Source organism: Drosophila albomicans, chromosome 3, assembly GCF_009650485.2.
Source record: "Drosophila albomicans strain 15112-1751.03 chromosome 3, ASM965048v2, whole genome shotgun sequence".
Classification (NCBI taxonomy): Eukaryota; Metazoa; Arthropoda; class Insecta; order Diptera; family Drosophilidae; genus Drosophila; species Drosophila albomicans.
Window position 1 is genome coordinate 43,458,208 of NC_047629.2, and position 16,938 is coordinate 43,475,145.

General features: G+C 38.7%; 1 protein-coding gene across 2 annotated transcripts in view; it reads left to right on the top strand.

Moving 5' to 3' along the window:
* The window catches only part of LOC117567812 (adenylyl cyclase 78C), a 52,044-nt gene that overhangs the window by 33,381 nt on the left and 1,725 nt on the right, over positions 1–16,938 (top strand). For both annotated transcript variants that reach the window (XM_034248047.2, XM_034248048.2), the window contains exons 3-20: positions 5,828–6,317; positions 6,372–6,810; positions 7,627–7,913; positions 7,978–8,146; positions 8,329–8,510; positions 8,586–8,787; positions 10,190–10,323; positions 10,393–10,482; positions 10,586–10,747; positions 11,742–11,878; positions 13,230–13,370; positions 13,433–14,012; positions 14,535–14,630; positions 14,696–14,835; positions 14,944–15,790; positions 15,850–15,945; positions 16,042–16,222; positions 16,318–16,721. In XM_034248047.2, the coding sequence (XP_034103938.1) occupies positions 5,828–6,317; positions 6,372–6,810; positions 7,627–7,913; positions 7,978–8,146; positions 8,329–8,510; positions 8,586–8,787; positions 10,190–10,323; positions 10,393–10,482; positions 10,586–10,747; positions 11,742–11,878; positions 13,230–13,370; positions 13,433–14,012; positions 14,535–14,630; positions 14,696–14,835; positions 14,944–15,790; positions 15,850–15,945; positions 16,042–16,222; positions 16,318–16,721 (4,777 nt within the window). The remainder of the gene's footprint in view (positions 1–5,827; positions 6,318–6,371; positions 6,811–7,626; positions 7,914–7,977; positions 8,147–8,328; positions 8,511–8,585; positions 8,788–10,189; positions 10,324–10,392; positions 10,483–10,585; positions 10,748–11,741; positions 11,879–13,229; positions 13,371–13,432; positions 14,013–14,534; positions 14,631–14,695; positions 14,836–14,943; positions 15,791–15,849; positions 15,946–16,041; positions 16,223–16,317; positions 16,722–16,938) is intronic.

The window sequence follows — 16,938 nt, forward strand, 5'->3', positions numbered from 1 at the left end:
TTTAATTTGGTTTATTATTGTAGTTTATACGACAATACACTATAACTATAAAAAAAAATTTAATTTTAGTGTGTAAAGGACCTTACTGGTCCAATGTAGAGAGGAGGTCCTTTCTTGAGCTTAGGAAGGAGCAAAATTGTATACAAAAGTTCTGTGTCGCCTAAAATGTTTTACCAAAATGGTTTTCAATGACATAAATTATAAATCAAAGCCTGAAAACCGTGGTGCGATACAAAAAACCACAATTTTAGAGGGCCGATGCATAGTGCTCTTCAGCTAAACTAACTGTATGTCTTGTAGCATTTTGTAGCCGAAAAAATATTATTTTTTGAAATTTTAATAAATCAAATATTTGACATTTTTCAAGATTATTATAAATATTAATAAATAGAATAAATAAATAAATACAATTACAAATAAAATTAGTTAAATCTTAATATTCAATCAGAGACTATTTCTTTGCAGATATTGCTTGTCATTAGTTTTAAAATAGTTAAGTTAATTCCAATCTACTCCAGAATTATTCAATATACTTTTTAAAAGATTAAATAAAATTTCTTAGAAACCTGAATAATAATCATATCACATAAACGAAATATAATAAAATATGATTACTTTTAAATTAAAGAAATAATATACCAAAAAATATTCATAATACATACTCAAGAAATTTAAAAAGTATAATTACTTTTAAAATAAAACAAATAATTTGAAATTACAGCATTTCATTTACTTTGTAATATTAATATACCAAATATACTTTTTGGTATACTACAGTATTGTTTATAAATATTAATATATTCAATATACCAATTACCTATTTTGGTACAATACAGTATAATAATACTGCTTGCTTTGCATTTAATGTGAACGGAATCAGGTATCTCACAGTCAAACAGACTCGACTTTAGCGTTCTTACTTGTTGTATTTTTAAACTTTTCTATTATCACCTTTAACTCTACAAAATTTAGTTGTCGTAAAATCATATTTATTATTTTATTTATTTTTTTTCAAATACGCATCTAACATTTTACCATATGATCGACAGTGTAGTTTTATCTGAAATTTTTTATTAAATTTCAAAAATTTTTTGTCCATTCGCAACTTCAATTTCGTTTGAATTTCACAATAATTTATGCAGCATACTTGCTGGAACAAGTATAGTGTAATTAATCTAAAATTAGCTGATCTGCTGATTCATCGCAGCCTAATCCAACTTTGTCATTATGGCATTGTTAAACCGCTCCTGTTTGATGAGTGCCGATAACAATCGATTTTTGATTATCATTTGTTCTCTTTATCTTCGTCATCATCTCAGTTTCAATTACCACATACATATCAGCGACACAACTGATTTTGTCGCTCCGTGAGAGTGCCATAATTCATATTCGATATTCCCCATTGAGTATTATAGACAGTCTATGGTCGGTCGCTCACTTGTCGCTCAGTTGCCCAACGTCAGTTCGATGCGAAAGACGCGAAACCGACACCGAAAAAAATATAAAGAAATAAAAAAAAAAAAACTATAACTAAGCACACCGCTGGCGGCAGTTGCAAAATAAATGAAACATTAAATAGTGTACACACAATATTTGCACATGCCAAATAAAAGCTAATTTAAATAAATTACACTTACAACTATTATACTTAATTGCGTGACGCTAAAGTTCTAAATAAACAAGTGCAAAAAAACGTTCGAGAGTGTTCAGAAAATATGATTAATATGGCTCAATATTATCATGGTCAATACGGATTCAATATGCTGACTTTGATTATCGATTTTGTATTTTGTATTTGAATATTGTTGCGCCATTATCAACGTATTTATATAAGTGATAATTATATTAGGCGTTTTATCTCGCCCTCGCTCGCTCTTGCCATCGCTCCCCGCTCCCCGCTTTCCCTTCTCAGTCCTCTTCATTATTCGAGTTGGAGTTCGGCACGGTTCGACGCTTGTGTGTTCTTTGTTTATCTTTTGGATTACTCACCCGAAACCGAAATCGAAAACGAAATCAAGAGCCCACAAAAAACAAAAAACACAACACCAACAACCGGTTTAGTGTGCGAAACTAATGCAACTTTCAAATACTAATATCAAGTTGAAGTTGCTTCTAAATGCAAAATCGTAAAACGATATCCAAGCTCAAGTCTTAAGTGAAATGTGTTAATCATATGTAATGATTGAGAGAGAAATAATAATAGACCTTAACTACAATTCGCATGTGTGATATCACAAACAAACGAAGATTTAATCAAACAGGTGCGTGTAATATATTTGGATTTTAACCAGAAAATGAAATCGATTCAATTGTTGATGAATTCGATTTCCTATGCAGGTGCTAAGAGCCTCTCTGGCTGGTGGAAAATAACCAAGCTGAAGAGCAAACAGCTGTTGAAAATAATACTCATTATGATGTGAAATTCAAAGCAACTTTGCGCAGCTGTTTAACATAATGTTGCAGCGCCTTAAAATATGCAATGCACAAATTATGGCATCGCATTTTTCCCCCAGTTTATTAATGTGCGCGAATCACGCAATTGACAGCACGCATTTCATGGTCTGCTCTCGCGGTTTATCAATCTCACCGACAAATGCGGCATTAATCAAACCACAATTTTGTTGCTTTTCTTGTTGTTGTTGTTATTATTCCCTAAGCCGATAACAGATAACGGAGAAAAACAGAGAACAGAGAACAGTTATTTAATGGCCCGGGAAGTGCAGTTGACTCCGAAATACAAATACTAATAAAACGTCAACTCTGTGCGTAAACAAGACCGAAAATAGAACAGATACTACACACAAATTACTATAATATTTTTGTCTATTTTCATACTACGTGCAGTCAGTAAAGCGATAACATTCAACAGCAGTTTGATAAACTCGTTGTATTACCAACTTTTTACATGCACAGTTTAACCAGCAGCTGGTTGCACTTACAACACAAAAAAACAACGAGGAAGAGAGCTCGAGCACACTTGACTGTGAAATACCCGCTACTCATTATGAATAAAAGCAAAATAGTGCGGAATAATTTTATAATATACCTCATAAATATACCACAAACATACTGAAAATATACCAAACGGTATATTTCATATATTGATATAGTACTGCATTCAAACCACTACTAAGGCTATACTACTACTAATACTTAAATATACTAAAGACTACAATTAGTATATTGATATAGTTATGCATTCAAAATATACCATAGAGTTGAAAATATACCATATACCATATTGTCAGCCAAAGCAACTAATATCCATGTATGAAGGCGTTTTTCCCTATAAAAAGGTTCTCTTAAATAGATTCAACAATTGTAATCTGATCGCAACCAAATTCAGGAATTATAAAGACTATAGTTATTATTATCTATAGCAAAATTTTTCACTCTTATTATTTAATTTTTAAGCAATTTTAATGTGCGTGCAAAAATATCAAGTGCTGTGGAATAAAATGATATCTCTATCTCTTATAGTAACTGGGATCCAGTGTTTTACACAGACGGACAGACAGTCGGACATGGGATATATAGTCTCGGCTGTTGACGCTGTACAAGAATATATATACTGGGGTCGGAGATGACTCCTTTTGCATGTTACATACATTTCTTGCAGGCACAAAGTTATAATACCCTTTCACCCTATCGGTAGCGGGTATAAAAACAAAAAAAAACAGCCAAAGCAAACCACAAAAACCAGGAAAAAACAAGAGAACTTTTCGTGTCGGTTGCAAAAGTTCATCCTCAGCGGCAGTTAAACTAAATTAGACAAATGAAAAGCAAGCGAGGGAAACTCAGTCACTGAGTCAGTTGGCCAAAGCATAAATGAGCGTAACAAATAAAATGTTTAGTATTAATGTTGATGGGGCAAATTTGCGAAGCCAGCACAATAAGCATTTGACACTTTATTGAATTAGACGCTAAAGTATCTTAAATTTAATTTGCTGGCATACACAATATTTACTTATTTATACACATACATATGTGTGTGTATCTGTGTGTGTGTGTGTGTGCAAACATTTCGCTTGGCTGCTGCGATTTATTGGCATTTTCTTAATGTTTGGACACAACATTTTCTTGACAGCAATTTTTGGGGCTCAGCCGAAAAGTATGCTACGATTTCTATACATGACGCATATGAATGAGCGGGCGACGTGATGTGTTTTTGCATTTGAGTGCGTGAGATTGCGAATGTGTGTGTGCGTGTGCGTGTGCGTGTGCGAATGTGTGCAACGGTGTGTGTCTAAATGCTAATTTGAATAATGACAACGACATCAACGCGCCATTTTCTAGTTGTTGACTGTCCCCCGTCGCCATTTTGCGTTTTGTGTTTTCCGCTGCGCCATCGTGAATTTGCCTTGAATACGGCTGAGAGTACGAGTAGCTGGCATTATTATTGTATGCTATATGCAATATGGGTCTAAATATACAGACATATATACACAGACTTACTTAACATATATTCTACACAAACGAGCATTTGATGTAGGTAACTTACACGACAACGCCTAGGCTGGCTGCCTGTCTTGACTGGCTGCTTGTCTGGCGCGTGCCCGTCTGCGCTCTTCATCATAAGCACACAAAGCACACACTGAAAATTATTCAATCTGTAGCTGGGAATTCGTAGACGACACCATACACCATACACAGAGGCCCATGTTAAAGTTTTAATGCTCTACACAGTTCACGTTGCATGCCACATTATCCCTTAATGCCTTTCAAAGAAAGTAATTCGATTGATTACGCTGTCGACATAAAAACAACAACAACAACAAAAAAGTAAAACAAAACAAGCTTTGCATTTGATTAATCAAATTGAATTTTAAACAATCGAGCAGGCAAATGCTCATTAACATTTGTCTGTTAAGTGCTAAAAATAACATTGATGTGTTATGTTAACTAGTTAATCTCTGTTGTATGCTAGAAAATCAAGTATACGTTTGAAAAATAGATTAAACTTAAAGTAAAAAAAATTAAAAGATGTTTAATATTGGATTTCATTTCATTATTGAATCAATAATCATTATTGCAGACAGATAACATTTATTAACTATGTTAAATAGTTGATCACGGTTAACTGCAAAAATATCAAGTATACGTTTAAAAAGAAAAGATTGAGCTAAGAATAATATCAGGCAATACTAAAAATTAAAATTCAATTTAAAACTAATTCATAGTGCACTTGACTAATCAATTTTATAAATTGCAGCAGTAGGTGATAAATATAATATATTACAATGCAAATATTATTCAAACTTAGATTTGATTACTTAATTCATTATATTACAGTATTGAAAAGAAGCTCATTTGAATGCAATGTTAAAAAGTAAAGCGCTTAAAAGCGTTTAAAAATCCATGCAAAAATAATTTAAAATTGGAACTAATTTAATATTCGATTTTATTACAACATTGTATTAAAAAAGTTAAGAATAGCAAACAATTTAAAATTAGAGCAAATGAAATATTAAATTTGATTACATAAAATGTAACCAATTGGAAAGCAGGGGAAAGAGGCTCAGGTTGGCAACGATATTAATCATTATCGTCTTCTAGACAGATCTCTCTGCCTAGCTTATGCGTTAACTTGGCAAGCGTCTTAACTTGGCAAATGGCTTCACGCCTCGCCGAAAATGTCGGCGCTTAGAAACCATTTATATTTTGTATGCTCAAAAGTTGATTGTGAGTTGAGCGACGTCGAGAAGTAGGGGAATGTTTGTATTCATTAGAATGAAAAGGTCTAGCAATCAGACCTGACGACATTAAATCGTTGGCGAACTTCAAAGCGTAAATTGAATGCTAAGACTTGAGTTGTGTGTCTTTGCAGAAACGAGGAGGAGGAACAGGAGCAGGAACAGGAGCGCAACATGGATGACGACGACGACAAGCTGGTATCCGATGAGGTGCATCTGCGGCAGTTGAGCGCGACTCCCAGCTCGGCGTTACAGCAGCGACGTTGTCAAGCAAACAATGCGACACATTCCGCGCCGCCTGAGCTCACACAGCGCAGTCCGGAGAAGCAGCAGAAGGAGTCGGAGAAGGACCAAAAGGAAGAGGAGGAGGAGGAGCAAGGCGTGGTGCTGCGGCGTGCCGTCGACAAGGGTGCCATTACCTTGGCACAAATCGACGACCTAAGGCTGGAGAGCGACGACGACGGCGACGACGACTGCGACGATGACGTTGATAGCGATGGTGAGGATGACGTGGACTATGCGGCCAATGGCCCCGGACTGAGCAATCCCGCTGCGCAGACCACAAGCGATGAGCAGCAGATTACGGCCACAACAAGTCCAACTAAAGCGACGTCTGCCGCCGAGGTAAGTTGTGTGCACTTAGGACTAATTAAAAGCGTAACTAAACAATAAAAACAGCAGGCAGGAGCCGCAACCACAACACCGACTTCGACAGCGACATCGATACCAGCAACAACAGCTGCGACAGCTACAGCGACAGCGACTCCAATGCTGGCTTTAACCATTGCGCCGGACATGTCGAAAATACCACGACTTCCAGGCGACGGCGCCCAGATGGATGACAGCGGCGATCTGCCGCATTCGCTGCGTGCCTCCACAGCATCAATTTTGTCCAATTTGCGCAAGAAACAGCAGGCCATGCTCAACGCTGGCATCGGCATCGACCGTGGCAATGGCCATGGCCATGGCAATGGCAACGGTAATGGAGGTGGCTCTGGTGGCTTGGCCAAACAGACGCCGAGACGCGTGCAATCCGTGCGCATTGTGGAGGCCAAAGCCGGCTATGGACCAAAGCGACGCACCGAAAGCTGCAGCATATTTGGCAACAGCAATTTTGGTAAGCCAAACAACCGGCCAAAGCTTGACCTTTGTATAGGGTTTAAATTGATTGGAATTGAGACAGTCAGGCCAAGCCTCAAATTAAGCGAGAGAAGCAGCTATTGAGCTGTGGCAACGTAGCAGCTGAGCAAACACAAGCTGAGCGAAGGATATAGGAAAGCTAAATTAGAAGTGACAGCTAGCCATGAAACTAAAGAGTGCGTAGAGAGCTATAAGAATGTTTTAGGTATTTAAATTCTGTTTTTGTTTTGCAAATATTTTGCAATTTTTATAGCTTAGAACTCTATAATTATATTGGTCATTCCAGAAGTTTTCCACATCTTATTTAATTGATTCCTTTTGGATAATTAGATTTGTGTTAGTAGATATTTAAAAAAATATTCTTAAGCAAGTATGAGTCTTATAGATTTCTTTAGATTTTAAATAAATCTTATCTATATTTATGCATTATTCAATTTCTCAGTAGAATTGACACCTAAAATAACCCTGAATAGGTAGGAAAATAGCTACAATAAAAGCATACGCCTAATCTCAAAATCTCGCGAGCTATTAAACTCAGATAATATGCATATATATAGAAAATATGGAATAAGAAAATGCTTTATATTCGTTTAAAATGTTTTGTAACTGTTATGAATTAAAGTTCGAATATCTTACTGAAATGCAGCATAAGTTTAAACATATTGTTAAACTGTAATTTTTAATAGGGCGTAATTTAAAATATGTACTTAAAGTTACTAGCACATTTTTGTTTCATAGTCCTTCGGATATCGGTAATTTCTAGATAATCCTTAATCAATCTTTAATTTAATAGACTATGAACTGGAATCGGGTCAATCCATAGCAAGCATTGCGGGACCACAGCGACCATTGACCAACGAAACATATTCGGCATTTAAGAGTGGCAACGTGGTCAAAGGCATTCTCTGTCCATCGCTGACCAACTCCTTCAAGCAGAGCTCGCTGGAGAGAAGCTATCTAACCTACACGCATCGACAGCGTCAGAAATCGCTGATCATTGTGAATGTTGTGGACTTTGTGCTAAAGATTGTGATGGCCCTGATATGGATGCTGCAGCCCAGAGAGAATCGTCTAGCGACAGTAAGTGGACTCTTATTTCTCCCATATCTCCAAATAACCCTGAGAGACTCTTGTTCCTTGCCAGGATGCAACTAGCTCGGCGGATGCGGCGAGCACAGCGACGGCAATAACTTGGTCCGTTTGCTGTGGCATTGCCAATTTGGCCATTTGCTTTTTGGGCTATTGGCGTTGCTTTGCCAACAATTATTTACACTGGGCGGCCGTCTGCACTTGGGTGCTGTTCAATATACAAGGTGAGTGGGTGAGTCTGGATCTGAATTGGAATCTGGGTCTCTCTACGTGTGAGTGTGTGTGTGTGCAAGGCATAAATCATGCGTCACATGCGCTGGCCATTAAATTTGCTAATCCTTTTGGGCAATGTCATAAATGTTTTATTGCTTCTCTCTTCTTTCACTCGCTCCACACACTTGCTCAGGATTCATCAGCGAAGGCGTTGGCTTCGAGAATCGTGAGTACCTGGTCTGGTACATTTTGTTTGTCATCTTTGTGCCCTACGCCATGCTGCCACTGCCCCTCAAATGGTGCGTTTTCGGTGGCACAATCACTGCCAGCTGCCACCTGGCCGTAATTACCATCAACAAACTGCAGGACAAGCAGGTAATATTGCCTATACATATTTTTCGATATCCGTGTTTTATATTAAATCTGCGTTACTTTATTGCTTTCCCTTAGACTCCCATGGACCCCAATTGTGTTTTGTTCCAAATCATTGCCAATTTCGTGTTGTACACGGCCATCAATGTGGCTGGCATGTATACGAAGTATCTGACTGATCGTGGTCAGCGTTTGGCCTTCATTGAGACCCACAAGGCCATGGAGCACAAGAAAGAGTCCGAAAAGGAATTGCAACGCACCCAAAAGCTACTCGATTCAAGTGAGTGAAAATTAAGATTATTTCAAAAGGGATGGGGAATCATAAATAGTAAATTGCTTCTAACTTCGAGTATGAAGCAAAAGGAAAGGAATGAAAAGGATTCATATAATTCTTGATTAAATACATTTTGTATGACCATACAATATTAGTATTATTTTAAATGAATTTATTTTAATTTAACATAATTAACTATTAATGGAGTGGTATTAAAATAGGAATATATTCAGATTTCATTCATACATTAAATTACAAATTATTAAAATGGATTTACTGAAACAAATACACAAAAGTTCATAGAATAAGCTCAAAATTCCCAGAATAAATATCTTTTTCGTACATAAAATTTAGTTCTACATAAAATCTAGTTAGGATATGCAAATTTGTAGATGCCATGCTTAGATATTTTTCTAAATTAACAGAAACTTTCAACGAAGTAAATGGTGTTTAAGAAGATCTCTTTACCAGAAAGCGTATTAATACATTATAAATAATAATCAATAACATCCTTATACCCGATACCCATAGGGTATAATGGTATTATAACAGCCTGCAAGAAATGTATGTAACTACAATTTTGTATAATTCCTGAAAACTTGGTAGCGATCAGATACAAATTGTAGAAATTATATAAGAAATACTTTTGTACTCTATGGTATAGTTTGAATTTCGTACTATCAATATACTAAATATGTATAGCCTTTGATATATTTTAGTATTTTTGCTGTATATTAATTTCGTATTTATTCAATGAGGGTAGCGGGAATCTAACTCTCAAGCACACTCGACTTGTTTTATATTGTGCGAAAGCGTATGACATTTTTTAAAGATATTTTTAACAACCTAAATTGAGTTTATAATATTATCTTTCACAGAAAGCGTTCCAATTTTAATATTAACTTTAAACACCAACATATAGTATATTATGATGTGTAAAAGAGTAAAGTCAGAAAAGTTCTATGTCAGAACTTAATACCCATTGCGAACATTCTAAAGTCCAAGTGTTGAGCTCTTCAATTTGCATCTCTATCCAAGCATATAACTGTTGAGCATATCTGCAAAGGAAGTTCCGTAGTTTATCTTTAAATGAGCAGCCGTAGGTAACTGCATAGCTGACTGTATTTGTCTGCAAGCGCAATTTCCAGCTAAGTATCTTTGGCTGCGGGCCAGGTAGACAAATCAGCGGAGTCTGCTGGAGGCAGGTAACTAAAACGCTGCTGCCAAGTTGCACATTTGTGCCGTGGTTTTAGTTGTTTCGCGTTGCTTAACAACAGCAGACAGTCGAGAGTATAAAGCAGATAGAGAACAAACGTCTCAAGAGTTCACTTGTGAATTTATATTGGCTTTTTGGTTCAGTTGAGTTTGCTGCAATTTTGTTGCACTTTTTTTCATTTCCGGTTTACAGTTTTGCCCAACATAGTGAATAATCAAATACGCAGCGAAATGTATAAAGGCACGGATCCAACGGTTGAAACGCAGTTTAACAAATTATACGTGTATCCCATGGACAATGTCAGCATATTGTTTGCCGACATCAAGGTAAATAAAATGCACATTGTTTTTGCATGAAATATTTTATTAAATTTTTGCGGCATTTTTTCTCAAAAGGGTTTCACTGAATTGGCCAGCAAAACATCGGCGCAGCAGTTGGTGAAAATATTAAACGACCTTTTTGCGCGTTTCGATCGCATAGCCGAGGTAAGTGCACACATTAAAGTATTTTACACTTTAACATGGCTCGATGGCAAACAAAAAAAAAACGACTACAACTTGTTTTCACATTGTTCCCTTACACATACAGGACAATCATTGTCTGCGAGTGAAACTGCTGGGCGATTGCTATTACTGTGTGTCGCAGTTCGAAAGTGACAACTGGAAGACACGGCCGGATCATGCGGTCTGCAGCGTTGAAACTGGCCTCCATATGATAAAGGCTATCAAGGATGTGCGCCTGCATACGCACGTGAGTAAAGCGAGAAATTACATTTTTGTTTTGCACAAGCAAGAGATAGTACGAGAAACTATTCCAGGGTATACATATATTAATTACAAATTAAAATGGTTGTACCTTTATGCCATCAATTTATTATATTTCACTGCTATAAAGGCTCAAACAATTGTTGTCTCAAAGTCAACATAAAAGTTACACCCAGCTGACAGTTTGTTTAAAAAGTGTTGCATACTTTCAAGTGCCGCTTGAAAAGTAACAGCCAACTGTTAATGCCAGCCAGCCAACATGTTGGCACTTAACAGCGCACTGTTAGTGACTTGCTGAGCAATCTGTTAAGCGGCTGCCCGCAATATGTTTACGTTTTCTTTTTTGTGTGTGCAAATTTAATGCCGCAAATTTTTCAGCTGTCAGCTGTTTTGCATTTCTTTTTTGTTGGCACTTGAAGCCGCTTTATTTTTACGAGTATTGCACATTGTTGTCGCACCATGTGACCCAGTATAGGCAGCAGGATAGGCTGCTGCTGTTGCTGCTGTTCGGCCTGCTGCTGGACGTGTTGACAATTCATTTGTATGCAAATCTCCGCAGAGCCAAAAGACAACGACAAACGGCAGCAGCAGCAGCATCAGCATCACCAGCGACCAACAGCCGCAGCAAAAAATATGTGTTAAATTTTCATCACAGTGAACGACAAGTTTGCCTCCACGCTCAACCATAATTGATTTTATTTTCTCTGTTTTGAGGTTTTATTTTTATGAAATTTTTGGTGCAATGGGAATTTTTGAGCTATGCCACTTTAAGCATATTTAATGCAATTGGATAATGTTAATTGGTCCGACCAAACCAGACGACTGACAAACTGAGTGACTGACAGACTCAACAACAGACATCTGCAACAGCAGCAGCTCGAAAGTTTCTGTTGCAGCTAAAAGTGCGTGCTTTGCATAATTTTTGGAATGAATGTTGCATTTGCAAATTTTTGCGTTGTTGTTTGTATTGCGTTTTGCAGGTTGACCTCAACATGCGCATCGGCATCCACAGTGGCTCGGTGATGTGCGGCGTTCTGGGCAACAAGAAATGGCATTTTGACGTCTGGTCTAATGATGTTATCATTGCGAATCACATGGAATCCGGCGGCATACCCGGGTAAGTCCAGTCACGTTCTATTTTGCCCACCAATCACACACAAAAGCAGTAGTTGGATTCACTCTCTGATATACAATACATATTTGCGTGTGTGTGTGTTAGTTGCCTGGTTCTCATTTGAATTAGTTGAGTAATTATGCACAAAGCATTGTCAATCCCAAGGCCTGGCAATTATCCATGTTGTCGTAAACAAGCATGCGAGATAAACAAAAACAAGGCACGGGTTAATTACCAATTAGAAAGCAAGTCGAACATACAGCTAATAAAAATTTCACATTCCTTAAATTAACATAGTTTCAAAAGGAAGAAAAATAAATATTAATAAAGCCAATTTTAAAGCACACTTTGAAGTGCTCCTATAATTATTTTATTAGCGAATTGAAATCATTAAAGTAGATTTCATATTGAGGAACACAGTGAAGCTTCAATTCTACTTCGGCCAAGGCACAGATTAATTACCAACTGGAAAACAAATCAAAACACGTCTACTAAAAATCTTCTTTGCTTAAATTAACAAAGTTTTAAACAGCAGAAAACAATGTTTGCTAAAGAAAATGTTAAAGCATTCTTTTGAGCGAACACATAAATATTTTATTGGCGAATTGAAATTGTTAAAGTAGATTTCATTCCCTGGAATACTTAACAACTTGAATTCTACTTTGACTATCTCGGTCTACAACTCTCAGCTTCTGTTTACCGCACATACAAAATTTATCGATTTCCAGCCTTGTATTCGATTCACACATAATTGTTTCATCTGGCTCACATACACACTTGCACAGCTGCCATGTCCGGCATGCGGCTCAAATTTATTGGCAAGAATCCAAAGAAATAGTGCACAGTGTGGCGAAAATGCTGCTTGCCAAATAACTAACTACTAGGCGAGCCTTTAAATCTTAGCTGCAGCCGCATTTTTAATTGGCCAATTACGGGGGCTTGCTTCAATGCCGAGGCTACTGCCATCAACAATTGCTGAGTAATTTCTGCAAGCTTGGCGTGTTTAGACACAAGAAACCAAACAGCAATAACAACAAAGAGCAACAAATCAGTGCAGAAGCCACAAAAACCAGCAAAAGTAAAAGGTTCCATTTAATGCAAAATGCTTTGATGTAATTGTGGCTTGAGCACAGAGGAAAAGAGAGAGCAGCAAGGACTAGAAAACCAAAATCGTAGAGCAACCCAATTATGGATAGAAACACACACATACACACACACACTCTCTCATACAGCTGGCTCAACTTTTGTGGGCGGCAAACTTCACGCACAATCGCCGAACATTTTTGGGCAAATATTTGAATTTAATTTTGGACCAACTACAAATCCCTTCCCTTCTATCCTCCCTCCTCTTTAGACGCGTGCACATCTCGGAGGCGACACTCAACTGTCTGAACGATGCCTACGAAGTGGAGCCGGGCAACGGCGGCAGTCGGGATAATCATCTCAATAAGCTCAACGTGACAACCTATTTGATCAAGCGCACCGAACCTTTGCGGTAAGTCGGACTTGTGATACCCTTTAAGTGTACCCCAATAAGTATTCTATGCATTTTCTTAGACCCAAACGACGCTTTGGCACTCGCAGCAGCGCTCATCAGAGCAGCAGCATTGCCACCGCAGCCACAGCTCCAGTTCCCGCTACGGGAGTGCTGCCCAAATCAATCTCAGCCAGCGGCAGCGGCAACGATTGCAGCATGGGCAGCACCACAGCTGTGGGTGGAGTCAACGGTGGCGGTGACGGTGGCAGCATCGATGGACGCAGTCTGGAGTATGCCACCGCTTTGGCCATGGCCACACAGCAACCCGCTCAGCTGTTGCAGCAGCAGCAGAAGAAGAACATTTCGCTCAATTCGTTGCCCAATGTGGTCGAAGGCGTCGCCTTGGAGAATCGTCGACTGCGAAATGGCGGAGCTGTGGGAGCTGGTGGTGCTGGCATTGCTGGTGGAGCTGGAGCACCTACAGCTGGTTTGTCCACGGTTTCCTCGCCCACGGCCATGATGTCGGCCCCATTGGAGCAACAACTGAGGCCACGCAATGGCGCCAGCGTACAAAATCTGACGGAGGACATCAATGCAAAGGGTTTGATCATCGAGGACGAGAGCACTACGGACTGGATAGCCGAGATACCTTTCAGGAATGTAAGTAGTAAGAAAATTAAAGGAGCAATAGTTTTTATAAGTAACAATTCTTAATGTCAATGTTACTTATAACAGCAGCAGCCAATTTTTAGAATTAACTATTTCTCTGTTCGTCCGATATTCTGTTTAACCTCGCTATTTTAGAAACAACTTAGCTGTAAGCTTTAAATTGAATATATAATATTCAAACTAATAAATATTATGCTTAGAATTGATACTTTTCCCCAATTCCTATAAATCCAGTTACCTCAAGATTTTTTATTCGTTATATTGATGTGCTTTTAAAGATTTGTTTAAATTCTCTAAAAAACATTTCGAATTGTGTATTTTATTACGAAATTTACATAAAGTATTACCCATGAGAATTTATTAGTGTAAGAAGTTTTTAATAATATCTTTTTACTAAAAGAAGCTAAAAGTTATTAAACACTTTGTAATGTTAATAAGCGAAGCATCTCTGATATCCAGCAGAAATCATCTTCACTTTTATAACAACTTATATCCTCATTGATTCCCAAACAGCTCAACAGCCCAGAGGAACTTTTAAATCGCACTGATTCCATACTAGTTGATCCCAAGCAGGATCATCGCGTCTCCGTTACAGTTTTGGACGAAGAAGTAAGTGAAAAGTTTTTTCAGCCATTTGTCATCGTTTTATATTAACTGTGTTTAACAATCAACAGATTGATGAGTTCATTGAGCAGAACATACAGATAAATTCGAATAAGGAAATACGGCGAGAGTATTTAAATGCCTGGACACTGAAATTTATTGACAAAAGTCAGGAGCTGAAATATTGTCAGCTGCGTGAGGACATGTTTCGGTGCGTATGCGTAATCTGTATACCTTTCTTTCTCTCTCTTTCTCTTTCGCCTGCAACTTAATTAATGAACTGCTTGCTAATTGCTTTTTGCCCTCCATTCATGTGCAGCTCGAATATGTTGTGTGTGTTTGTCATTTGGATATTTATGGTGTTGTGCCAGGTCATTATCATACCACGCTGCACCACAGTCATCATTTGCCTGGCCGTGGGCACTTTGGTGCTCACCTTTTGCTGTGTGTTGGTGATGGCCGAAGAGTTCCCGGGTCTTCCCAGCTGTTTGAAGATTAACTCCGCCAAGCTAGTGCATCAGCGGCGACGTCGCACGCTCTTCATTTGCGGCGTCATCGTCTCCATGTGCATGCTCAGCGCCATTGGCTTGATGCTTTGTCCCACAACCACTTACAATGGCACCACCGAAGTCTATACTAATTTCTCGGCCTCGACCAGCAAACGAGACTTGACACTGAGTCTATCGAAAACCATACAAACCAATCTTACCATCACCACGCCAGCAAGTGGACAATCTTCGGCTGTCTCTCTGCTCTCGCAGTACAATGAGAGCATTCACAATGCCTCTGGTGAGGTTGTGCTTCGCAGGCTGGAATCCTTTGAGGAATCGCTTCGCTCGCTGGCCCTGAGTCAATACACTGGCGGTGCTCTGCACTCCTACATTGAGGATGAGAAGGGCTGTGTGCATCAGGAGTACATCGTCTTCACTTGGGTGCTTTGTCTCGTCTCGCTGGCCACAGCGTTGAAGCTTTACTATCTTGTTAAAGCGATTATGGCCTTGGGCATGGTTGCCTTCTACACCTCACTAATCTTTATCAGATTTCGATTTGAGGAAAGTTTCAGTTTGGTCAACCTTAAGGATCGCGGCATGCCGTTGGGTGTGCAAATGATCATACTACTGATTACGTTTCTCATTATGGTCTGCTATCATGCTCGACTCGTGGAGGTAAGCTGACAATTCATGGCTGACTCCTTCCTTGCCTCATGTTCGAAATTTTCCTGCAGGTTACCTCACGCCTGGACTTTATTTGGAAGGAACAAGCTGAGCGTGAACTGACCAACATGAAATCGAATCGTGCTCTTAATGACACATTAATTAAGGTAAATTCCAAGCCAGCCACAACCAAAAGCATCCCACTCCCTCTCGCTTGATGATTTGCTCATTAATTAATCGCTTGATTTGAATTTGCTGAACAGAACGTATTGCCCGACCATGTGGCTGCCTATTACCTGTCCGACGAGCACACAGATGAACTCTATTCAAAGATGCATAATCTGTGCGGCGTTATGTTCGCCTCCATACCAAACTTCCAGGACTTTTACTCCGAGGACATTGACAATGGCAAGGCGTGCATACGAATTCTAAATGAGATTATCTGTAAGTTGATTGATTAAATGCTCTAATGATGTGCGCTAGACTCCCCCCTCCCCTTTTTGATTTGTTCTTGTTGCTATTGCTGCTTCGTCTGCTAGGTGACTTTGATGAATTGCTGGAGGAGCCACGATTTGCTTCGGTGGAAAAAATCAAAACCGTTGGCGCGACTTACATGGCTGCAGCTGGACTCAATCACGAGCATTTGCGTGCTAGGGGCGAGACCTCAGAGGACAGCGTCTGTGATCTGGTTGAGTTTGCGTTTGCCATGAAGAAGAAGCTGGAGGAGATTAACGGCGATGCCTTTAACAATTTCCAACTGCGTGTCGGCATATGCAGTGGACCCTTAGTCAGTGGCGTCATTGGAGCTCGCAAACCTGTCTACGACATTTGGGGCAACACGGTGAATGTTGCCTCACGCATGGACTCCACTGGAGAAAATTGGCGTGTTCAGGTGCCCGATAATACGGCCGAGTTGCTCTGCTCACGTGGCTACACTTGTGTGGTAAGTTCGGATAAAAAAACCTAATCAGTCTGTCTGGGTGACCATTCATAAAAGCAATTGCATTTTAAAGATTTACATTAATAGGATCATCAAATTTTGTGAGCAAGTTTTTGATAATAATGGAGAAAACTCTAAATTTCATTTGAGCAATTCTCTTATTATAAAAGTTAATCACCCATATATGCACTCTATAGATAAATAATGTATCTATTTTTAG